The sequence below is a fragment of the Diachasma alloeum genome, unplaced genomic scaffold (assembly GCF_001412515.2).
Source record: "Diachasma alloeum isolate Michigan unplaced genomic scaffold, Dall2.0 Dall_scaffold_00338, whole genome shotgun sequence".
Classification (NCBI taxonomy): Eukaryota; Metazoa; Arthropoda; class Insecta; order Hymenoptera; family Braconidae; genus Diachasma; species Diachasma alloeum.
The window spans coordinates 471,211-498,222 of NW_021680477.1; the positions used below are offsets into that span (position 1 = coordinate 471,211).

A 27,012-nucleotide genomic window follows, 5' to 3' on the forward strand; every position below is an offset into this window, starting at 1 on the left:
CAATAGATTCGCCAAAAAAACCGACAGAATTTCTGACAAACATCCAACAGAACTTTTCATGCACTAAGTTTTTCCTTGAAATTTATTCGAAAAGGTAAAAGTGTTATTCTCCACAAAACAGTGAATTTACTCACATTAAAATGATTATTCCTGGCATTGACCGAATCCTGCAATGAAGATCCCCGCATGTAAGGACGCGCAAAGACTTCCACAAGTCTAGATTTGGCAGTCGACGCTGTCGGATTGGTAGTCTTACCCTTAGCGGACGAATTGCCACTCTTACCAGACAAATTCGGATTACTTCTCTTGCGCTCCGGGAATACCAAATGCTCAATGTTAGGCGTATAACTGGGATCATTTCTCACGATGTCCTGGAGTGTAATCCGTGCCCCACTACCAGCATTGCTGGAAATCATGAGGATTGAATTGGATCGATTTCAAGTTTTTTCCCCTTTACTGGATATAAAAATCAAGCAAATGGCCCAGTCCCTCGTACCCCGAATCTATTCAATTTCTCACTGGAAATAGCATAGGCCTAAAAGTCAATCTGAATCAATCCTCTTGGTTACGTAACTTCGATAATCGATTTTCCTGGAGCAAACGGACTGGGCGGAGAGTGCATGGCGCGCCGAGTTATAGTGGGTGTATGTGGTTGCTCGTGGGGATGGAAATTCCGGTAGAATGATAAGAGCTATTCGTGTCGCCGAATTGTGTGAATATAATTCATCAAAGTGGGTCACTCTATATGGGCATAATAACTGAATATATTTTTTTTCCTTTGGGATGTGGGAGCTGGGGTGGAAAAAATATTGAAACTATGACTGCGGGACCGATTGGGTTTGAGAGGAGGTTCCATTGGCTAAATGTGTTACGTCACTCGGCTATTGAATTTCGGAACAATTCCATAAATTACGGGGGGAACATCGAAATTCCTAATTTTTTGGCGACACGAGAATTCCGAAATTTGACAATTGCATTTTTTTATAAATTATACAGGAATTCCCTGAATTTTCCCTAACAAAATCGATTCTATTTATATCACGAGCTTTCGAAGAATATCTCCGAATCTCAGGGAGATAGCGAAATTTTCATAATAACCTTTTTTGTAGCTATTAATTTTCTCTACAAAAAAGGTTTTGACAAAAATTCTGCTATTTCCCTCAGATTCCGAGGTATTTCGGGAAATCGGACCAACAGTCAAAGCCGACTTGAACAGTTTTGCCGTTTCGCTACTCAATTCAATTCCTATAAATTTTTCTGGAATAAGTGACCGATATTAGATTAAAATTTAATCCTCAAATTTTTACCTTGATGTGAATCCATGGCCCTTCTGCCCTCGTCTCTTCCCACTCCCCCGACCAGGTTTTATATTAGTCGTCTCAGCTAGTTGCAGAAGACGACTACAGTGCTGACGCAGCAGCGGATCCTGATCACGCCGGTTCATTCTGATCCCTCGTCATTCAACCCAGAGAGGCTAACGTCCTGAGCAAAATGTTTATCGACACAAATCCATTAAAACCTCGTCATCACGAGTGAACATTGAGAATTTATTTTCAGGTCTACATTGAAAATCCCTGATAAAAGGTAAAAACGTGCAGAAATGAGAAACTGCGCTCGAGTGTGCGATTCTGCTGAGGGAGATAGCTGATTGTAAAGCTTGAGCAGGAAGGAAAATACGAGCAGAAGCTTCATGCTATTTCCAACTTCCTGCTCTCTCCGCCGTCAGTGGCGCACATGATGCGCCGTCAATTCGACGATTTTTCCGTTTTCAGGTATTATATGACGAGAGACGTCCATGGGAATGGGACAATGCGAAATGCGGGAGAATCTGCTGAGCAGGATTGCCTCCAAAAGTCGTGTTGAATCAATTTACTTGTGGATAAAAAAGAAAGTTTCCACCAAAACATGATCATTTTCGTAGTGGTAATTGTTCTCGTGAGACATTTATAGGTCTTTCGGGTAAATACATTCGTTCTACAGAGAATTATATGAGGCTCCGGTTTTATCAGGTGAATGTTATTGAGTAGTGCATATCTTTGTGCAATAAACACTTATCATTTCCACGGAACAAATGATAATTTCAAGAGGAAACTACAATTTTCTTGCCGATAACTGTGTTATTGGCAAAACTAAATAATTTCGAGGGGACAATTTTTGTTGGGAAAAAAATATTCTTTCCTCGTCAGTGTATTCTTTCTTTGGTATAAACCTATGGAGTTCTCTCAGATCGAATGATTGTCGGGCAATAGATTATATTTTTTCCTGCCAACAGTTCGAATTCTTCTAGGGATATTTCTGATGATCACGACAAAAATTCAATTTTTGTGAAAGATATTAAATTTTCTTTTATGGAGTTAATTTCCCTCAAGTAAATCTGGTCTACTCCATCAAATATTCTCACGTGGAACATAATTTATCGCCGGAGCTAATTTTTTTCTCTGAATAGCACCATCAACTTTCTCTATTAAATATTTTCTACTAAACATCTCTGTTGACAAAACAAAACAGAAAAAACGCAGAATGGTGCAATAAAATTGACGAAAAACTACTAGAATAATAGTAATAAACAATGAATAATTCAGTAGCGAAGTGGTAAAACGGTTCAAGTCGACTCATCTCCCAGTTGAGTTTTTGAGGAATATTTCCGAATCTAAGGGAGATACCGAAATTTTCGTAACTACATTTGTTGTAGCTCTGAATCTTCTCTACAAAAAAGGTAATACCAAAAATTTTGCTATCTCCCTAAGATTTCGAGATATTCATTGAAAAGTGGCCAATAGTCAAAATTGACTTGAACCGTTTTACTACTTCGCTACTGAATTGGATTCAATTTAAAATAAATCGTCGCGTAAATTCCATTCGGAAGCAAATTACTAATTTATCACCAAAAATATATCGACGTCTCCTAATAAAACAAGAGTATTTCAATTCAGTAGCGAAGTGGTAAAGCGGTTTAAGTCGATTTTGACAATCGGCCAGTTTTTATTGAATATCTCGGAATCTCAGGGAGATAGCTGAATTTTTGTCTAGACCTTTCTTGTAGCTCTCAGTTTGCTCTAGAAAAAAGTTAATTACAAAAATCTCCCCATCTCCTTTAGATTCGGAGATATTCTTGAAAAACTCAACTAAACGATAAGTCGACTTAAACCGTTTCACGACTTCGCTACTGAATTTTCTTTTTAGAACAAGAATATCTCAAAATTCGCGTTAAGACTAGCATTCACGTGAAAAATCGTCTGAATCTCACGTTTTCCTTCTCTCGACAGCTGTATAAATGGTATGAATGCATCAAAAAGTGTAAATAACATGAAGCAGTTCACATTGGGAGAGAAATAAAATGATTTGCGATCTCCGTGAGACTTGGAAATTGATGTGAACTGCAAGCTTTCACATGAGTTTTGAGATCCCCCTGTTTTAAAAAGAAAATTGAAATACCCTTGTTTATTAGGAGATGTCGATATTGACTATGTGTGACGCAAGCAATTTCCCACTTCCAACAAAATGATTTTTCCAACCGCCAGTATAATTATCTAGATTTCTCCTACTCCTCCAGGGCATTTTGCGGTTCTCAGCGATTTTACCCTCCAATTGAATTAAAAACACAAATCTTCACTACTTGCTAACGTTTCGAGCGGTATATCCACTCCTCATCAGGGCAATTTATTTATATTTATCTACAAAGAAAGCATTAAAAAAAATTCCCACTTGTTTTCCGGACTTCACTCTGCGTTGCCAATTGATCTAGCGAAGTTTTCCGCTCAAATATCGCGTTATTCCCTACTTCGTAATTTGTTATTTATTATTACCTAGCACAGTAAACGGTCAATTGAACTGAAATCGCGCCAGAGTGTTCCCATTCACATGAACTCTCATTCAAAACAAATCTGATTTCCTCCTCTTCAACCGTCGGTGTGACCGTACTACCTTAATCAAGTACCGGGAGGACTAACTTCCCTGAACTTTATCATGAGCAAGTGCTCTCCAATTTCAAAACTCCAACTACCGGAGAGTATAGCGAAACGGATAGTGCAACTGGTCTTGTAGTTCTGTATGTGAGGATGAAGAAAGTTGAGTGGACGGATAAAATGGAGGAGCTGCGACGTCGTAGCTTTTCTCCGAGTTGAATTAGTAGAGAAAACATAGGGATGAACATTGGTGTCTCGGACTGGTGTGCTAAATATTTAGAGAATGCCTCGAACTGGAAAATTACTGTGTGAGAATATCAATATGCAGGAATGGATCGATACTTGAATACAATAATAGTACTTTTAGGGTGAATAACAATAGCGATTAGTAAAATTAGGGAAATTACTTTAATTTCATTAATTTCGACTAATTTGACGAAATTCTACGATTCCCTTCGATTTTATCATCAAATTATGATTTTCAAGGATATGATGGAATCATGAATATTCAGCGTCATCAAAATTACAGTTTGCGCATAATTATTGTTTTTTAAATATTCGTTGTTTATAAATAAATAATTGAAATTGTTTAAACTTTCGGAAATCTATTTTTTTAGGCATGAAATAGATTTCCAGTAAAATTCTGAATATGAATGAATTTGTTACGATTCCGAAGAGACTATTTTTGCTATTGAAAATTGATTGTTTATAAACTATTCATAGAAAATGCTGAATATTTTCAAAAATTGCAATTTTAAAATCAGTTCATTAATCTTTAACATGTTTTAATCTTTTAATCTTTTAAAATGTTTTGTAACGGTTTAATATCGAGATTGAAATTCAGACCTGCAGAGTTTAAATAATAAAATCATTGCAAAATTCCCGGAAACTTAGGGTCAAATGGGGCTCAAATGAACACTCTAACCGACTAAAAAAATTAAAAAGCATTTCGCTGGACAAAAAATTGCCAAAGTACTTGGATATCCTCAAGCGATTATGTAATTATATCTGCAGTTGACAATCTTTCACGTATTTACATATTATGTAAAAATAAATAAATTAATATTTATTAATTAATTCAATTAAATAAAATAATTAATAAATAAAACAATACAATTATTTATTTATTATTGTATATTTTATACAATTAATAAATAATTAATTAATTAATTAATTATTTTATTTAAGTGAATCAATTAATTAATACATAAATTACAAAAAAATTGTTGTTTATTCCATATAATGAATGAAATAGCATAACATGTGTTTTCTTGAAAACTCCATATATATTTAGAAATTTTGTTCTACAAGTAAATAAACTGCCCTGAAAAAATGTGCATACAGAATTTTTTAAAATGACGTTTTTCCATTTTTTAAAGTGAGAAGGTCTTGTTTTTTTTTTGCCGATTTGTGACCATAAATTGGCTGAAATCAGTTGTTCAATAATGATGAGCATATTACGTTGCCCCAATCCCCCTTAAAATTCCCCACCCTCAAGCCCCCTTCCCCTCAATAATTTCTCACCTCAATGAACGAGTGTTCCTCCCACACCCCATTGACTGCTTCTCCGGGCTCGTCCATGGCACCCAGGATTAACAGACAGCCCGAGGCACCCACCACCACCTCTCGCACTGAAAAATCCCCGTGCCATCTCACATCCCCCAGCCTCTCCACCGATGTCTCCAACCACCGATCCAACAATCACCCCTAACAAAGAGAACCGCAGCGTTTCACTCAATCGATCAGTGGTCACTCCTCTCCCCAATCATCCCCGCGCCTCCAAAAACCCAGATGACAGCATGTAAGAACGATCACGTTACTCCACACGAGATCCAGTCCCCTCACCCAAGCCTCAATACTCCCTCATAAAAAGCCGTTGCGCCCCGTCCCTCGCCGGCCCCTCCACCCCCTCATTTACATCAATTCGTATGTTGCAAATGTAAACGACTATTTCGATTAAATACAGCATGTTCAATCAACTTGATCTAGGTTAATTGGAATTTTATCCCAAACTTTTCACAAATATTGATTCTACTCTTTCGATACAAAACTAGCTGCAAAAATAAAAATATAAATCGTAATTCATGCATTCGTTCATTTACTAATTCATTTATTTATTTTAGATAATTTATTACTCTCATTTTATTTATTATGAAATGGAGGCAAAACGGACACTTTTGACTTTTTTCAAATATCAATGACTCATTTAATTTAATGAAGCGGTTTAATTAAATTATTTTATTTATAATTTTTTTTTTGAAATTACAATTGTTTGCTTTTGTGATGAGTGTCACTTTAATTAATAAATTTTATATCATTTAACATTATTTTATATAATTTTTTATTATAAAAAATTATATCAAATAATATTATCATTATTATTATTATTATTATTATTATTATTAGTTTTATGGGATTTTCACATTACAAAAAAAATAAAAACACATGTTCAATGAAACGGTATAATTTTTTTTCCGTGAAGAGAAGAATAATTTCCCTTTATGATGAGTCTGACTTCAATTTATAAATTTCTTCCTGAATTTTAGATATTAGAAAAAAAATCAAAACTGTCCATTTTTAATTTTACAGGATTTTTTATTATAAACAATTTTCTATAAAATGTTTATTATTTATATTTATTTTTCCGTGTATTTTTATCGTGTTTAGTATCACTACGATTATTATGATTATTCGGGTTTCCGGAATTGTCACGTAAAATGAGATAAAAACACATGTAAAGACAATGCGATAAAACAAATGCAATAAAACCCGATGAAATAAGATAGAGGTAACGGAGGCGTGCCAAAAGGAAATATATCAGAAAATGTGGGTACGTGAAAGACACAAGGGGGTTAAAGCAAAACGCGACAACGTGACCCCGGCAGCAACACTGCGAGAGGTCAATGACCCGCACGACGGCAGGAGGCGGTGGAAAGGAGAAAGCCTGTTACAATTCTATAGAACTAGAGTAGGAAGCGAGGAGACGTGATTTCCTCGTGCGAGGAAAATTCAGAATTGATTTAGCTCGGGGCTGTCAACGAACTTCGGAATTGATGACGATATTTTTGTAGCGAGGATTGATGTTGGGTCTGGAGTTGCAATTGTTCGCGTTCGACATTTTTACGCGAGACTTTTTTATTCGTGGAATTATCTCGGGGGGATGACACGAGAATTAAATCCCTGTTGAGGACGAAGAATTGAGTTCCGAGGAATTCCGGACGTTTTATTTTATTTTATTTATTGTGAGATGAATATAATTAGATTTTTTTTAATTCCATGATTTTCATGGGTCCATTATCCCCAGGATTTTATGCAATTTTCATTTTTATCCCGCATTGTATAAACAAAAAATTATAACGAATAATTACTCGCGTCCGGAAGTGACAAAAAATGTCGGACAATTCTGCGCATTTTTTTCTTCTAAAAATCATTTCACGGAACTTAAATCATTATCTCACCGGATCGAGGGATTCGTTGGACTCAGTGATTTTTTTTTTACTCAACGATTGTTTATTTTCGCGGATTAACGGCGAGAAACGTTCGTTCGGACCCGGCGGTTGGAGGTTGACTGCGCGGTACGGTTACAGCGTTGAGTCTCGCCGGTGTTGGTTCGTCTATCGATTTTTCCGCGCAGCCTCCCGCGGTCTGGAGCACGCTACAGGCTGGAGAGGGTAGCTGAGGGTATGTGTAGCTCGTGCGAGCTTTTTCCTCTTCCCATTCCGTGAGTATGTACAGTCCAGGTGGATTTTTTTTCGTAGTTTGGATCTCCCCGAGGGAGTCCTTGCACCTGTAGACTCGGGGATTGCGGAAGGATCATGCGTTTTGCGCTCGCACGGCTCGAGGAATATGTGAATTTAGGGGTTCTCCGGGGAATTTATGAGGAATTTCGTTCTTTGACGGGGGTTGGAGCGATCGCGGGGGCTGATTGTAAATGTTTATCAAGAAAGAATTGCAGTCGATTGCGTTCGAGAATTTTTCCGGTTGAATGGAGATTATGCATACGGAGAAATGAGGCATTTTAATTGAATAGAAGACTTTATTCGAAATTTTTCTATTCATTCGTTCACAATAAAGGATTATTAAACTATTTAGTTATCTGTTGTTAAGTTAATAACAATTGATAAATTCGCTGGGTCGTTGTTTTAATAATAATTCGATTTCTAATTAAAAATGTCTTCATTTGGGGCAAGAAAACATTTCTTTACATTTGAAAATATATTTATAACAGACGTGTTTCTATTCATTTACTCAAAATAAAAAGTTATTATGTGTTAATGAATTCGTTCTCTTCGTTATCTGAATAATAATTAGATTTCTGTCAAATAATTCGATTTTCTGAATAATCATTCAATTTGGGTTAACATCGAGTTGACATTCAAGAGACTATTTATTTAATGTGAAAAACGTAAATCAAAATCCAGTTCATTACGAGCTATTTTCTCATTTATTTCCTTCAAATGAAGTTTATTCATTAAACTAAACTGTTCCCTTTAAGTGTGCACATTCCAGGTCTTTTTTTCATAATTTAGATATCCTAAATTATTCGAAATTTTTCTATTCATTCATTCACAATAAAGAATTATTAAACTATTTAATTATCTGTTGTTAAATTAATAACAATTGATAAATTCGCTGTGTCGTTCTTTTGATAATAATTCGATTTCTAGTTGAAAATGTCTTAATTGGAGTCAAGAAAATATTCGTTTACATTTAAAAAACTATTCATTTGATCTGAAAATCGCGAATGAAAATCCAGTGCATTACGAGCCTTTTTCCCATTTACTTCCTTCAAATTAAATTAATTAATTAAAATAAACCATCTCATTTCTGTGTGTACACTCCAGATTTTGTTTTCATAACTTTGATGTTGCTGAGGGAGTCCTTGTACCTGTGGACTCGGGAATTGCGGAAGGATCATGCGTTTTGCGCTCGCACGGCTCGAGGAATATGTGAATTTAGGGGTTCTCCGGGGAATTTATGAGGAATTTCGTTCTCTGACGGGGTTTGGAGCGATCGCGGGGGCTGATTTTAAATGTTTATCAAGAAAGAATTGCAGTCGATTGCGTTCGGGAATTTTTCCGGTTGAATGGAGATGATGCATACGGAGAAATGAGGGATTTTAATTGAATAGAAGTCTTTATTCGAAATTTTTCTATTCATTCGTTCAGAAGAAATCATTATTACATGTCAGTAAATTCGTTTCCTTTGTTGTTTGAATAATAATTCGATTTTTAACTGAAAATGCCCGCGTTTGGATCAAGGAAACATTTATTTGCATTTGAAAAACTATTTATAATAGGAATTTTTCTATTCGTTGATTCAGAATAAAGAATTATTACTTATTAATAAATTCGTTCTCTTTGTTGTTTGAATGATAATTCGTTTTTCAACTGAAAATGTCCTCTTTTGCATCAAGAAAACATTTATTTGCATTTGAAAAACGATTTATAATAGAAATATTTATACTCATTCATCCAAAAAAAAACGTTGTTACATGTTAATAAATTCTTTCTCTTCATCTTCTAGACAATTTTTTCATCCCCACCCGCTAAAGTATTAATTTGCATCGAAGAAACATTTGCTTACATTCAAAAAACGGCTCATTTTACCGCAATAAAAATTCAAATAAAAATCAAGTTCGAGTTTGAATAAAATCCCCGTTACGAACTATTTTAATAAACCCATTTATTATATTCATGTAACTATTCCCCTTGGCCTGCACCAAAATAACTATTTCTCTCCCGAGTCCATCAGTCATCTCCTACACGAGGGTCCCCACCACCTTGTCGACCATCAATGATTCACAACTCCTGAGCAAGTAGTCGGGCGAAACATTCGGTCAGACGTGCATTCTCCGGAATATTATCGTCATTCCGGTGACGGCAACAAATAGTCACGAATATTTCAATCAATAATTAATGATATTTTAATAAATATAATAAGAAACAAATATAAATATTAAAATAATAATATATTTATTTAAAAAAATTATATTCATTAAAACATAAATATTATAGAAATTTATTAACGATATTTTAATAATATTTTAATGAATATTTTAATTAATAATTGAAATATTCATGACTAGTTATTGCTCTGAAGCCATCAATCATGGAGAAGACAACATTATTCACGTGATTTGAGTCATTTAATTTGAATAAAAATGAAAATTTTTCGAAACATTAATATTTCATCATTTAAAATTATGTTTTAAATAATTTTATCCCCTCTTTGCTGTTAACAAATAAAAAGGAGATGTGTCTTTTAAATGAACAAATTATTAATGTTTTATTTTCTTTAATTGAATGATTTTTATTGAAATAAATTCATGAATTTCTTATTTTGCAACGAAAATATTGTTAAAATGATTAGAAAACATTCAAATGCACAGTAATTCCCACTAATTCCATTAATTATTATAATATTGTAACAAGAAGGCGAATTTTTCAGTGGAAATAAATGGGGCGGTTTATTTTTGAGCTAGAGTTTGTTTTTTAACTTCTGGAAAAATGTGTGGAACAACAATTACGCGCCAGTTTTTTTGGAATTTGACTCTTACACAGCTGATTTCTTTTTTTTTCATATAAAAAAAATCACTATTTGTGTAAAAAAATACAAAAAAAGCAAAGTTAGCCATGCAAGAGGCGAATTAAAAAAAAATAGCTTGTAATTGTTATTCCACATATTTTTCCGAAAATTTTGAAAAAAAAAAATCCTTCATAGCTCAAAAATTGGAGACCCTGGACTGTTTCTGGCATTTTAAGCATTTTTGGGCAAACGAACAATAAAAAAAAATTTTTTTGCACTAATTATTCGTTTTCAGATCTATATAATCGATCTTCAACGTATGAAAAGTCTCACTCCAATAACCCACGACTTTTAAAACTCATAGTAGTCTCCCCTGAACGGGGTAACAGCCATCGTTTTCTCGAAATTTTGAAACAAATTTCCTGCTCAAAATTATTAATATTTCTTCAACCCAAAGCGCGATAATTCATCTTCATCATCACCTCCTGGAGATTAATGTACTTCGATTTTTTTTAATATCGATAACTTTCGGTAGGAAATTTGTTCAAAAATTTGGTAAATTAAGGGCATTCTGTCAGCCTTTGAAGTATTCCACAACAATCTATTCGATTTTTATAGCGTACGGCCCAACTCAAAGCTCCTAACTAACGCCAGAGCCCTCCATATCGCCTTAACACGTTCCAGCTGCATGTTACAAAAAAATCCAAATTTCATTATTTTTTTCTTTTTCATTATTTTGACTTTTCAACCGAAGAAGTCACCTTAAGAGGTAACAGAAGGCCATCGTTCTCTCGAAATTTTCAAACAAATTTTCTTCTCAAAATTATTAATATTTCTTCAACCCAAAGTGCAATAATTCATCTTCATCATCACCTCCTGGAGATTAATGTGCTTCGATTTTTTTAAATATCGATAACTTTCGGTAGGAAATTTGTTCAAAAATTTGGTAAATTAAGGGCATTCTGTCAGCCTTTGAAGTATTCCACAACAATCTATTCGATTTTTATAGCGTACGGCCCAACTCAAAGCTCCTAACTAACGCCAGAGCCCTCCATATCGCCTTAACCCGTTCCAGATGCATGTTACAAAAAAATCCAAATTTCATTATTTTTTTTCTTTTTCATTATTTTGACTTTTCAACCGAAGAAGTCACCTTAAGAGGTAACAGAAGGCCATCGTTTTCTCGAAATTTTCAAACAAATTTTCTTCTCAAAATTATTAATATTTCTTCAACCCAAAGCGCAATAATTCATCTTCATCATCACCTCCTGGAGATTAATGTACTTCGATTTTTTTTAATATCGATAACTTTCGGTAGGAAATTTGTTCAAAAATTTGGTAAATTAAGGGCATTCTGTCAGCCTTTGAAGTATTCCACAACAATCTATTCGATTTTTATAGCGTACGGCCCAACTCAAAGCTCCTAACTAACGCCAGAGCCCTCCATATCGCCTTAACACGTTCCAGCTGCATGTTCACCGCTTAATCCACTAATTCAAAAGCACCGGGATTCGCAGATTAAGTTGACTAAGACGGTTCCCTTGCCGGAGCGTCCTAGAATCGTCTAGTCGCTCCGTGACGAGGGTTGAGGTATGGGTCATACGTAGGCTGCGGTTCCCCAAACTGAAATCAGAGCGTTCTCATGACTGAACACTCCACCCACGTCTTTTCATGCTCCGCAGCATCAATCCCTCTAGTTTCACATGTGGAGAGAAAAGTTGAGCTAAAATTACCCGCGGAGAACATAATTCCTTTCGCTTTCATCAGACAAATGGTTTCTTCGAATTGAGTAAACTTTATGTGAATGAAATAAATGTTTATAATCGCTGGAGTGAATTAATTATTCACTGCATATGAGTAGAACCTTTTAATTAAAATTAATTTTGGCGTTTTAATGAAAACTTGGAGAAAAGACGGAGAAATTCTAATCCATTAATTCAATTTTTATTCGTTTTTTATTTGTTTAATTTTTTGAATATCCAATTGTTTAGGCAGAGGAGAGAACGAATTTATTAACATGTAATCTTTTATATTAATCAAATAAATCGTTTATCTACAATTGTATAAAATGAATAATTCATTCATTTTATTAATTTGATTGATTTTTTAATTGATTTTTTTTTAATTGTGTAATTGTATAAAATGAATGAATTATTCATTTTAACAAAAAATCAATTTCGGATTTTTCGTCTGAATTTATTCCAATGAAAATTTCATACTCCCTCATTTTTCTCGAAATACTCAATCAATTTTTCCTTTTACATTCAGTCATTTCCCTCCAACTTTTCTCTCCATCCATTAGCTCGATAAATATTGAACGAGTCCCATTGATCGAATGCAGTGTGTGCGACCTGCAGGGATTTTTTTCAAAGATTCAAAGAAAAACGGATAAGACTGACAAAAGTTTCAGGGCGTCTTTGCGGAGGAGTCGCAAAGTGGGTCGATCCCTCGCCCCTCGAACCCCTCGAAAATCCCCGAGTTACCTGGAGAGATGTTTCAAGGCAATGGGACAATCCCTGCGGGCTGTTCTCCTGCGCCAATTGTGTCAATTCCTCAGGAAGTTGGGGGAGATAAAAATTATTATCGTCTCTTCAGGAAAATTTTATAGCGTATTACGTTCCTTCATTTTCGATTGAGCTGTCTCCATTGACCCAAAACTCTGTTTCAAGGTGGGGAGGGGAGGGGGGGGANGTGAGCGCCATGGGCTTTGCAAAGTTCAATGTCAAAAACCGTAGCCCAGGATTGGGGGATCGATGGCGAGGCCGGGTCGCTCAGGGCCCTAGGTCGCTGGGAAGGGGAGGGGTGGATTATATAATCATTTTTATTTCGCTACGGGGGGCTGCACTGGCCTTATCGATGGATCTCAATCGTTTTATTACACTGTTAGAATTTTTTTGAATTTTAAATAACAGATGCATCTGAATTTTCAATATTCTGAACTTGAATTCAGCAACGAAGTGGTAAAACGGTACAAGTCAATTTTGACTGTTGACCAGGTTTTGATAAATATCTCGGAATCTAAGGGAGATAGCAAAATTTTTCAGATAAAAATTCCGGAACACTCCGAAAAAATTTCGCGACAGTTCCGTAAAATTTTCTACAACCACATTTCGCTCCGGAATTACGGAAAAAATACGTAATTTTTATTGAATATTTCTCTCAGTGTAATACTCAATTTTCTACATTTTTCTTCTGGAATCAAGTAAACGGTTTCTGATTCAAAAATCATCAGAAATTTTCAGACGGAAGTCACGATTTGGAAGAGATTAAAATGATATAATTGCTTCATAATTAATATTATAATTAATAATAATCGTGACAATAACAATAAATTTGAATTAAAAATAGCAATCAGTGCAATACAATTAATTACCGCCATAATAAAGGGTTGACTGTTATCGGCTATCTTGATGCCATCTTGATAATACCAATGAATTTTCATCGTTTTCGTGGTCCACATGATCGGAAATGGGTCAGGTGAAATGTATCTTCCCTGCAGGCGTCTCGGCTAGGCCTTGATTAATTATTTTGGGGAAATAATTGACGCAATATGGAACTTTGTTAACGGTTCATGATCATTAAATTCTCGTGCACCAGTTTCAACCGCGGAATTTAATAATTTTCAAGGCTGCGGGGCGGTCTATCGAACGGTCCGTTGTCCACATTTTTCGGTTGAGTATGTAAATGGGTTCGAAAGTAATTGGAGTAATTGCTGTAGCCAGATTGTTTGGGTAGAGAATGTTGGCAATTGTCTAAATATTTAGATGTCACTATTATATATTATTTTCTATAGAAATTGCGGGCCATGAATTTCCCAATTTTTTAAAAAATATTTCAAGAGAAGAAGTACAGAAAAATCGAATTCCATGGAATATTATCATTTGAACGTTTCTATTGAACAAAACGCGCAGACGATCTGCGGAATTCAGTAGCGACGGTAAACCGATTTACGTCGACTTAGCTCTTCGCTGAGTTTTTGAGGAATATCTCCGAAGCTAAGCGAAACAGCGAAATTGTCGTCATAACCATTTTTGTAGATCTCAATTCGCTTCGTAAAAAAGGTCATTACAAAAAAATTGCTATCTCCCTTCGGTTCCGAGATATTTATTAAAAACTGACCGATAGTCTAAATCGTAATAGAAAATCGTAATCTCAATTGATGAATTTGTTTCAGAGTTACTAGTATCACAAAAAAAGTCAAATGGGCCGTTTTACACTCTCCCTTAGAAAATGCTCGTAATTTTAAAAAATGCAATTTCAAAATTATTTCATCAATCTTCCTCCAAAGGAGACTCTAATTTTTTTCAGATTTCTAAAATGTTTTCTGACGGTTCAATATCGAGATTCAAATTCAGACCTGCGAAGTTTAAATAATAAAATCATAGTAAAATGTCCGGTAACTTATGGTCAAATGGAGCACTTCATCCACGACAAAAGAGAACACTATCACCTTCAACAATAACTTAACAATAATTCTCAATGTCGCCCGGAGATAGACTCGCATAATTTGCTCGGAGGCTCGTCACCATCCTTGAACGACAGGTGGACAGAAGGATCATATGTGGGTGTGTTATCACCGGTATCTCCATTACTGCATTGAAGGGGAATAATTAAACAAAACAAAAGTGCAAACGCAATTAAGAGAGGAAATGTGAAATAACCGCACCCGTTTCCGTATTTCTGTCACTCGCACTGGGGGAGGGGGCGCCGCGTGCTGAAAGCCAATCAAAAAAAATTGAATTGTAAATACGACAATCAAGCGAGGAATTGCTTATCTAATTCCAATTATCCGGGATTAATATGGTAATTGCAGGCGCATGTGATTAATGAATAATCATATGTTTCGAAGGGATATAAATCTTGAGGATTCGTGCAATGTCGTATGGAAATGAGATTTCACGAGGCTTATTTATCGTTATTTATTGTCGTCATTGTTTATTATTTTCTCACTAATTATTGAGTGAAATCATTCACACGAAACTCTTCATTTAATTTTTTTCTGGTCGTTTGGACAAGATTTTTTGGGGAGAATTAATAAACTGATGTGTTTATTAATAAATTTATTTTGTGTATGATTTCGTTTCTGATAAAGTCTTTATTGGTATTAAATAAAATTGAATTATTGAAGAAATACCTCATTAAATGGATTAATTATTGAAATGAGAATGATTCGATAAATTAAGATAAAAATTTTCTGTTCATTTCAACAATATTTGTTGTCAAGAATTGATAAATTAGTGTATTCATTTCATCCATAAAAAGAATTATTGCATGTTAATAAATTTGTTTTCTTCGCTGTTGAAACCGCGATTTCAAATCTAACAAATAAAGTATTTATTGGCAATAAAAGTAAATTAAATTATTGGAAAAATAACTCATTAAATTGATGAATTATTGCAATGAAAAAAAGACGATGCAATAAATTGATATGCAATTTTCCTGTTCATTTCATCCAAACAAAGAATTATTACAAATTAACAAATTGGTTTTCTTCGCTGTTTAAACCGCGATTTCATTTGTAACCGATAAATTTTTTATCAGCATGGAAATAAAATAAAATTAAATTATTGGAAAAATAACTCATTAAATTGATGAATTATTACAATAAAATAAAGACGATGCAATAAATTGATATGCAATTTTCCTGTTCATTTCATCCAAACAAAGAATTATTACAAATTAACAAATTGGTTTTCTTCGCTGTTTAAACCGCGATTTCATTTGTAACCGATAAATTTTTTATCAGCATGGAAATAAAATAAAATTAAATTATTGGAAAAATAACTCATTAAATTGATGAATTATTACAATAAAATAAAGACGATGCAATAAATTGATATGCAATTTTCCTGTTCATTTCATCCAAACAAAGAATTATTACAAATTAACAAATTGGTTTTCTTCGCTGTTTAAACCGCGATTTCATTTGTAACCGATAAATTTTTTATCAGCATGGAAATAAAATAAAATTAAATTATTGGAAAAATAACTCATTAAATTGATGAATTATTACAATAAAATAAAGACGATGCAATAAATTGATATGCAATTTTCCTGTTCATTTCATCCAAACAAAGAATTATTACAAATTAACAAATTGGTTTTCTTCGCTGTTTAAACCGCGATTTCATTTCTAACCGATAAATTTTTTATCAGCATTGAAATAAAATTAAATTATTCACTAAATACTTCATTAACTGGATTAATTATTGAAATGAAATGAAAATAATTCAAGAAATTGATGAAAAATTCCTCTCTCGTTTCATTCACAAACAATAACAAAACAATTTCTGTCTTCACACGTCTTAAGCCGATCAAACGGTTAGATTGGACATTGGCGGTCTATCAGTTCGATCAGCGGCTGAAGGACACTCCGGTCAACAATGGGAAAGTCTCCAGCGCAGTGTATCGACATATGCAAAGATGGAACGTATCGGACTCGTACCTCTACCCGAAAAAAAAAATTCCTCACTCGCGCAATCCAATTAGTCACATTTCTGCTCCCGTTATCTCCATGATTTGTATTTACTCTGCGATATGGATCGGCGCATTGACACTAGTGTGTCAACAAACATCGAGAATAAAAGGGATATTGCATCAGACTGTATCCGCGCAGTAGTGTAATGTCTTAAGCATCGGTGGCATGCGATGCTGAGATAATTGATATCAAATTACTCATGAAAATAATTGCCTCACTGGGATTTCATGTTAATGTCGGAATGTTTTGTTCAGGAAGCGTCGTTCGCTGATACGTTAATGATTTATATGATAATGAAGTGTAGAGCATCGTGAAAATGCGCTGTTTGTTGCGAATGGAAATTGGTAAATCATTTTCGCGAATTTTACGGGTTCGAGGGGGAATCCCAGGTGATGAATGTGAAAATCATGGATGGAGTGCAGTACCTGGAATAGTATTTCAAATGAGGCTAAACTGGTTTTTCTATTAATATGCCATTAACATTTCATTTGCCAGGCTCATCACAATTTTCTCGGATCGTGCGGTGACTGACGTTTTTTTCGGAATTTTTATTCTTTTGGGAATTTGGATTCGAACGCACGGAGAGAAATATTCAATTAAAATTACGTCTCTTTTCCGTAATTCCGGAGCGCAATGTGGTTGTAGGAAAATGTTTTTTCATCACGCTGTGACGAAAAGTGATCTTTTCGGCACGCTCCGCGTGCCTAAAAGTCCAATTTCCGCGACATTGTGATGAAAAATATTGTTCGTAACTCGTGAAAAATGTTTTTTAGCTCGTGAGATTATATCATCTAATAATCAAAACAATAACAAATGATAATTTTTTATTATTATCATTTTAATAATTAAAATGTGCGATTTTTGAAAATTACGAATATTTTTAAAAAATTATAAACAACCAATTTTCCACCGCAAAAATCGTTTGCTCGGAATCGCCAGGAATTAATTTTCATATTCAGAATTTTACCAGAAATCGATTTCCTGCCTTCAAACAATTTCAATTATTCGAATTTAATACATAACAAAATTCAGTGTAGAAAACCTCGAAAGATCCGTTTCACTCGCGAAATTTTCCGCATTCACCCGGAAAATTGAAAAATGAATAATTCTACAAATGCTCAAATGTTATGACTGAAATGCGGACAACTCCATGACAATTCGCCCCGCGCCCCGCCATGAGTGTACACGACCTTCATTATTTCTACCTTTCGGTTGATCCCGAGAAGCACAACATCCAGCCGTGAGCTGGTCAAGCGAACGTATAAAAGAAATAAACCCAAGTGTTGTACTTCATCCTCCCTCTCCATGCATGTGATTGTCTTTCACCGGATTATGTTGGAAGACGGCTGAGGTGTCTGAATAGATAATCGGTGGAAATCGTAGCGCTACGACGTCAGCGATCTGCTCCGTATCGCAGGGAGCGCGGAAACAGGCCCCCGTTGGTTTTTTCTGCGAGTTCCGGGAGAGAATCAGTGCTTTTTGTGAATTGATTGTCCCCCAGTGCGATATCATGGGAATCAAGTTGGCTATTTTATTACTCTGTTTTTTTTCGTCGCAAGCATTTATTGGATCCAGCGCGGCGGAGCCGGAAGTCAAACTTCTGCATGTGGTGAGGTTTACGAACAATAGATAAATTATTTCGCGATTTTTTTTCATTTTTTTTTTGAGTTGTGGGGAGGAATGGGGAAGAGTTCGGCCGTCGTGCGGTAAAATGATTTATATCGATTCTACGTGGAGGAAAAAATCTACAAAATATCCTTGAATTTCAGTGATTTATCTTCGAGGATTTTTTACCGAAACTCTGGCAGTAAATGGAATAAGTCTAGTAAATATTCGGTATTTTTAAGCCACGTGATTTTTGGGGCACAACAAAAGGCTAAAAATATATAAAAACAATTTTTTAATATTTTAGTAAATAATACTATGAGACCAGTGAAAATGGCGATATTTTAATTCTTTGCTATTCACGTGAATCTGAAATTGTCCATTCAAAGTTGTCGAATCTTTAGATTTTCAACAAAATTTCTCTTATAATTTTGTTTTCCTGTTTTTCAAATTGAAGTATTAAAAAACATTTTTTTACTTCAATTTTTTTTCCAAAAATTATAGAATCAGAAAATGACATTTAGTGTTTCACAAGTTTCCAATTCAAAAATTGATTTTTTTTTAGATTTTTAATCAATTTTCGCTCATAATTTTTTTTTCTATTGTTCAAATTGAAATGGAAAAATTTTTTTTTTTAAATAACATTTGTTATTTATAACGCAATAACATTTGTTTTGACAAAATTATAAAAAAAAATTGAGGCATTGAGTGATTCAGAAATGTCGAATGTTTAGATTTTCAATAAATTTTCGCTCATATTTTTTTTTCTATTCTTCAAATTGAAGTGAAAAAAATTTAAAAAAGCTCATTTTTTGTTTCAGTTTTTTTTACAAAATTCTAGAAAAAAGGCATTGAGTTCATCGTAAGAATTCCAGCATTTGAATTCTCAATTACTCTTGCGCCTCAGTTAATCGTTCAAATTGCAAAAACCGCTCACTTGACGTGAACAAAGCGCAATGGGAAATTACATTTCTAATTTATTCCTACGCAGAGCATAATGTCTTGCATCATTGCAGTGATTCTGCGAAAACTTTCGGGAAGTACCCCGTAAAGCCTGTCTTATCGTGAATTTCCAAACGATTGACAGCGGTGAAGAAAACATAGACGCGCGCATTAACCGCCAAGTTCCGTCATCTCATGAAATATTCAGGCGGATTCCTGCGCCATTCCAAATTTAATCCTGTTCTTGATTTTCCGTGCCACCAATTCCCTGTCAATTCATAGCATTGAGGCGAAAATAATGAGGATTATAGCTGCTTGTTAAAAGGAGTTGTTTCAAGGTTTACACCATAACTTGGAAAACCTTACGGTTCCAATGTCGCACTGAATACTAGTCAAAGTAATAATGCAACAAAATGGTAAACCACAATAATCACGAGAAATAAATCTAGACGAACTAAAATCAAGTGGAAAATTGCTTTTGTCTTCAAATAGCTATTTTTGGTGATAAAATGACAATTTACCTCCGAAATGCCCGTGTAGGAAAAACATATGTTCGTTGATGATATCTAAATTAACATTTAAAAAATTAATAACAATATTTAATAAATCAATTATTGTTATTAATAATATTGATAACGAACAATTATTATTAATTATTAATATTATTCCATTATTTATTATCAATTATTAACAAATAATAATTAATCAATCATTATTAATTAATAATATATAACATATGTTATGTTTATTTATGTATATGTTTATATTATTTGTTTATAATATGTAACATATACATGAGATATATCTTGAAAATATATTTTTGGCAAAAAGCAATATCCACGATTTTACACATCATTTTTTCCTATTGTACGTCATTTATTGTTTTATATTATTTTGTTAAACTGAATTATATTTCTTATTTCACCAATTGCGTTCGATTTCTTGTTAAACTCTTGTATAAATCAAATGAAATAACGATGCTGTCTGTATTACCTTGGCACTTTGATAAAGTGATACTGGAAAAACTTTTTTCCTGCACTGAGAGAAAAATAACAGAGTTCTCAAACAACTCTTACTTGCGCCAAAAAGATTATTTTTAATTTGTTAAAAATTATTAAAAATGCATTGTTGTGCGCCGAACACGCGAAGCGTGCGCTGAGATTGAAAATTTTTATTGCAAAAATAGATTGAGTCTGCAAAAAAAATTCATTCTCTGTGCAAGCAAGAAACGTAATTACTAGCGATACTTCTTCGTTATTGGATGCTCCCATACGTATTTTGCTCCCGGCGAATGCTCGTTTTATATGAAATGGGGGATAGCAGTTCGTCGTTTCGGGTACCATGATTGCAGACAAAAAATGAATTCTACGAATTTGTAATACATTTCTTCGTTTTTTTCATTACTCGAAATTCAGTTGTTCCGTCATGGAGATAAGGTGCCCCACAAGGAGTATCAGAACTACCCGAATGACCCGTGGGGCAATCACTCGTATTTTCCCGTCGAGAATGGAGGCTTGACAAATGTAAGTGTTTACTCTTTGTTACACTTGTTCTACGAATGAAATGAAATATTAAAACCGTATACACACTCCAGATGAGAAAAAATATAGACAATAAAATTTGATGCAAGAAAATTAATCAATTAATTAATTAATTTAATTAACTGAACATAAATTACGTTTACGAAGTCGCCTTTTATGATTTCTGAAGTGTTTTACGTGTTTTACGCTTGAAGTTGAAGCGCAAATTACGCTTAAAGTCGCCGTAAATTACGATTCCATAAATATAATTTACGCAGTCATTGAACAACATTTAGTCATTTTATTATTTTGTAGTTTTGCCATTTTCATTAATTCCAAGATATTCCGAGGCAACTCATCGTGAAAAGAAATCGACTGAACTCATTATATTACGTTACTAATACAATAGACAAAAATTGATTTGAAATGAATCATGATCTAATGTAGAAAAAAAGCAATTTCAAGTGCAAAACGCGATGTTTTTTTTAAGAAAATGGTTGAATACGTTTATTAAAATCATAATTTACTATTTGTTAAACGTAAATTACGCTCATCAAAACGTAATTTACGTTTACTTTTTTCTGTGTGCTGAAAAAAAATTTATTCATGCTCATGGAATTTATTATTCATCTTCGTTATTCAACAAAATGGAACATCACATTAAAAAAGTACATAGAATTGTGCATGAGACTTCATGAAGGAGTTGTTATTGAGAATTTCAAGACGTTTTTCCCTGAATTTCAGGAGTAATTTTCCAATTCTCCAATAATAATTGAGGCGGACAAACGCCCGAAAATTTCGGCTCAATTCTTGTCCCCACCAAATTTACCTGACATGAATAAACGTTTCTCTCGGTGGATGTACACCTCCGATGTCGAATGTATCGAACGACTGGCTTATATAAACTAAGCCCGCAACCGTCGGGGGGCGGGAAGAGACGATAACTGATGAGACACTTATGTTATGTTAATTGACAGGCCGTCCGGATGTGGCCGCCTGGGGATAAATTGTCTCAATTCAAGTCGAACTGACATTCATACCCAGAGTCTGTGAATGTCCGTTTTGGGACATTCTTTGTATCCAATTGTGTAGTTAATCCCCTCAATGTCATTTCCCTCCGTCTGTCAGAGCCATTTTCTTATTATTATTTATTCAAGTCGCATTGACAACTGTTCTTGACAACTTTGTTTTTCTTTAGTCAGGTGAACATATCCTTGAATTTATGGATTAATGGAAATTGATTAATAATGGAAATTAATGGAGAAAAACATGATAATTTTCGTAGTGGTAATTGTTCTCGTGAGACATTTATGTCTTTCGGGTAAATACACTCGTTCTACAGAGAATTATATGAGGCGCCGGCTTTATCAAGTGAATGTTATTGAGTAGTGTATATCTTTGTCCAATAAACACTTATAATTTCCATGGAACGAATGATAATTTCAAGAGGAAACTACAATTTTCTTGCCGATAACTGTGTTATTGGCAAAACTAAATAATTTCGGGGGACAATTTTTTTGGGAAAAAAATATTCTTTCCTCGTCAATGTATTGTTTCTGTGGTATAAACCTATGGAGTTCTCTCAGATCAAATGATTGGCGTACAATAGATTATATTTTCCCTGCCAACAGTTCGAATTTTTCTAGGGATATTTCTGATGATCACGACGAAATTTAATTTCTGCGAAAGATATTCAGTAGCGAAGCGGTAAACCGGGTTAAGTCGATTTTGACTATTGGCCAGTTTTTTACGAATATCTCGGAATCTAAAAGAGATAGAAAATTTTTTGTCGTGACCTTTTTATAGCCCTTAATTGGTTCTACAAAAAAGGTCATGAGAAAAATTTTGCTATCTCTCTTAGGTTCTGAGATATTCATCAAAAACTGATCAAAAGTCAAAATCGACTTAACTCGGTTTACCGCTTCACTACTGTATTGAATTTCTTTTATGAAGGTATTCTATCTCCTTCAAGTAAATCCGTCCCACTTCTCCGGCAGAGCAAATTTCTTCTCTCAATTGGAAATTTCCCGATTTTTTTTAAATTGCAGGGAATGTTGTCATTAAAAATTCACAATTTGATTAAAAAATCAGTGGCCCCTGCAAATTTCAGTTCAATTATTCCATGAAAATGAATAAAAATCAGGGAATTCAGGTAAACCTGTTCTTGAATTTTTAATTAATCGAAAATTCAGCCTAATTTAATACTGAATATTCATGTTTTCATTAAATATTCAAGGAATTGTGGGAAACATCGTCTCTCCGCTGCTCAAAACTATAAAATTTCCTGATTTTTCCTCTCCAAATATAATTCACCATCGCTCCCCTGAAAATGACTCCTAAACTGTCCACGAAATTTCAATTTTTCCCTAACAATTCAGCAGCGAAGCGGTAAACAGGGTCAAGTCGATTTCGACTTTTGGCCAGTTTTTGACGAATATCTCGGAATCTAAGAGAGATAACAAAATTTTTCTCATGACCTTTTTTATAACCCTTGATTGGCTCCATAAAAAAGGTTATGACACAATTTTTTCTATCTCTTTTAGATTCCGAGATATTCGTCAAACACTGACCAATAGTCAAAATCGATTGACCCCGGTTTACCGCTTCGCTACTGAATTCAACTGATCTCCACAGGAAGGAAAACGTCGCGAGTATAAAATAGGTGAAATGTTGCGAGAGCGATACGATAAATTTTTCGGTCCACATTACACCCCAGAATTGATCTACGGGCAGTCAACGGATCTCTCGAGAACCCAGATGTCCCTTCAACTCGTCCTCGCGGGGCTGTTTCCGCCGGCACAAGAGCAAACCTGGAATCCAAGACTGCCGTGGCTACCGGTCTTCACCACGTTCACCCCCAGCGAGCGCGACGGACTGCTCTTCCCTCACCACTGTCCCGAGTGAGTGATTACACAGAGAAAAAAGATTTTCAGCAATATGTCATCAATTTTTCGCTGACTAGAATAAGTCTGATCATCAGTGACTTCTATCACTGAAATCTGATCTTAAGGGGAGACTACTATGAGTTTTAACAGTCACGGGCGATTGGAGTGAGATTTCTCATACATTGAAGATTAATTAGATATGTGTAAAATCGAATAATTAGTGCAAAAAAATGTATTGTTTATTATTAGTTTGCCCCGAACACGCTTAAAATATTAAAAATAGCCCAGGGCCTCAAATTTCAGAGCCACAGAGGTGTCTTTTTTATCAAAATTTGTTGCAAAAATACGTGTAATAATTACACACAAATGAATACTTCTCTCCGTGGGAAATTTGACGATATCCGGAAAAAAAGTGCGAGACTAACAGTGAAAATTTACTTAACGTGAGGGTAATTTGTACCAAAACTGTAAAATTTGCAATTCATTCCCTTTCTTTACAATTTGAAACCTTTATTACCCCGCATCAATTATTTCTAGATACTCAAAGGAATACAAAAACTTCCTGAGTCAAGATCACATCCAGGAAATGATACGAAAATACAAAGAGCCGATGGATTATTTGAGCGTACACACTGGGAAAACTGTTGACAGAACGTCTGCGGTGTATTATCTGTATAATTTATTCAAGGAACAGGTAATGTCCTTATATTAAGATGAATTGTGGTATTTAATAATCACTCTTGACATTTTAAATTCAAATGTGAAATTAGCATAATTTCTTTTTCAATTTTATTGCGGAGTTTATGACCTCAATAGATATTTTTCGGTCGAAAAAGTTTGAAGAATATTGAAGTACATCGACAAATTGATTATAATTTTTTGTTGATTGACAATTAACCGGTTTTTAACTAGTTTTATTTTTTAATCCTATTTGAAATTATCGATTTGAATAAATTCAAATAGAATTAAAAATTAAATATTTTTTGTTTTAGTGGATTTGCAAATCACTAGTTTCAATTTTTAATTAATTATTATGAAGTTATAAAAGACTGATCAGTAACTCTCAGTGAAAACATGAAGACTCGAAGAATTGGGGTTTAATCACCAATTTTAGACAGAACTTTTCGAGTTTGGCAAAATGGACAGTTGAAATTTTTTGAAATACTCGTAACTATGAAACAAACTAGTCGAGTTCAGTCTAGGCTCATCACAAAGAGGAAGACTTGTGCATTCCAAATATTAAAATGAACTCTCATTTTCAAGGGAAAAAAAAAAAAAAAAAAAAAAAAAAAAAAAAAAAAAAAAAAAAAAAAAAAAAAAAAAAAAAAAAAAAAAAAAAAAAAAAAAAAAAAAAAAAAAAAAAAAAAAAAAAAAAAAAAAAAAAAAAAAAAAAAAAAAAAAAAAAAAAAAAAAAAAAAAAAAAAAAAAAAAAAAAAAAAAAAAAAAAAAAAAAAAAAAAAAAAAAAAAAAAAAAAAAAAAAAAAAAAAAAAAAAAAAAAAAAAAAAAAAAAAAAAAAAAAAAAAAAAAAAAAAAAAAAAAAAAAAAAAAAAAAAAAAAAAAAAAAAAAAAAAAAAAAAAAAAAAAAAAAAAAAAAAAAAAAAAAAAAAAAAAAAAAAAAAAAAAAAAAAAAAAAAAAAAAAAAAAAAAAAAAAAAAAAAAAAAAAAAAAAAAAAAAAAAAAAAAAAAAAAAAAAAAAAAAAAAAAAAAAAAAAAAAAAAAAAAAAAAAAAAAAAAAAAAAAAAAAAAAAAAAAAAAAAAAAAAAAAAAAAAAAAAAAAAAAAAAAAAAAAAAAAAAAAAAAAAAAAAAAAAAAAAAAAAAAAAAAAAAAAAAACTCATTTCATGATAAAATTCAAATAGTTATGAAGATTAAAAAAAAATCATACGTGTCCATTTCGCCCCACTCGTTCTATCCTCCCACGATTTTTCACACCAAATATTTGTCCATAAGGCTGCGCAAAATCTCAGTCTCCCGCACTGGGTACACAAAGTTTATCCAAATCCCATGAAAGAGATCACGGCCCTGGATTTTCATCTCAGGTCCTACACGAGGCGACTCAGACGTCTGAACGGAGGCAAGTTGCACGAGTGAGATTAGAATTACAAGATTTCTCGTTGTGTCTGCTCAACACTGCTTCACAACTCACAACTGCATTATTAATTCTCGCATTTTCACAAGTAGACCGTATTTTTATGACGGACATTATCCTGGCACTGACGTCAGTGCCCAATATTTGAAGATCTAAACTAGTAGATGTTTTATCCTTTACGTTCAAAAAATTTCTAATCTTCTCTAATGCCAGGTCCTCTCCTGAGGAAAATAACCGAAAGCATGCGAGCCCTAAGCTCCGAAAGACTGGATCCACCCACTAGAAAGGCTTTCTTCTACTCTGCCCACGAGCTGAACGTGGTTTCGATGGCGCGAACTCTGGGCACCGACGACCCCGTCATCCCCCTGTACGGCTCAGCAATAATATTCGAGACCCTCCAAGACGAAAGGAAACGCTTCTACGTGAAGGTACATCCAAGTAGCATTTGCCCCGCGTCAAATTAAAACCTGAATCTTTCATACGGCTTCGCTTTAATTATTTACCCAGAGCTTGAGATGAAAATACCTTTCAGGTACTCCTGTGGACCGGAATTACCGAGCATCTGGTGAGCCAACGGATTCCCGGCTGCCCTGAGCTCTGTCCCCTTGACGACTTTCTCGACATTTTACGGGAGGTAATACCTAACGAAAAGGAGGGCAACTGTTGGTCACACCACGACAATGAAAACCAAAAGCATCGCCGACTATCCGAGGGCTCAGCCAGCCACAGAGTCTTCGCGGAGTACTCGACTCTCGTGACACTAGTTATCCTCTCTTTTATGTTCCATTAAGGGTGCCAAGTGAATTTGGCGATGACCTTGAAAATTGACATTCACCAACAAAGTTATAATTTTTTTAATTAATAGGGGAGGATGGGGCAAAACGGCCCCCCTTCAATCGTCAATATTTTCCGATTCAATAATCCGATTGGGATGAGTTAGAGCTCGTTTTGAAGAATGAAAAATTATCTTCAAAATGAAGTTGAAACTGGGAATTTTCACAATGTCATTCACAAGTTATTGACAATTGAAGGGGGGCCGTTTTGCCCCACCCTCCCCTAT

At 34.0% G+C, this 27,012-nt stretch overlaps 1 protein-coding gene and 1 long non-coding RNA gene across 2 annotated transcripts; one reads left to right on the top strand and one right to left on the bottom strand.

The window, feature by feature from the left end:
- Positions 1–329: 329 nt before the first annotated feature.
- LOC107040568 lies at positions 330–5,764 on the bottom strand. Its single transcript, XR_003783097.1, has 3 exons — positions 5,430–5,764; positions 1,308–1,482; positions 330–405 (listed from the first exon to the last, which is right to left on the bottom strand). It is a non-coding gene; the product is annotated as an uncharacterized LOC107040568 (long non-coding RNA).
- A 12,463-nt stretch (positions 5,765–18,227) lies between these two features.
- LOC107040536 (venom acid phosphatase Acph-1) lies at positions 18,228–26,803 on the top strand. Its single transcript, XM_015260656.1, has 7 exons — positions 18,228–18,520; positions 20,874–20,981; positions 23,613–23,878; positions 24,401–24,557; positions 25,814–25,937; positions 26,166–26,380; positions 26,485–26,803. The coding sequence occupies exons 1-7, from the start codon at positions 18,422–18,424 to the stop codon at positions 26,740–26,742; spliced, it is 1,227 nt and encodes a 408-aa protein (XP_015116142.1). The 5' UTR covers positions 18,228–18,421; the 3' UTR covers positions 26,743–26,803.
- Positions 26,804–27,012: the final 209 nt, after the last annotated feature.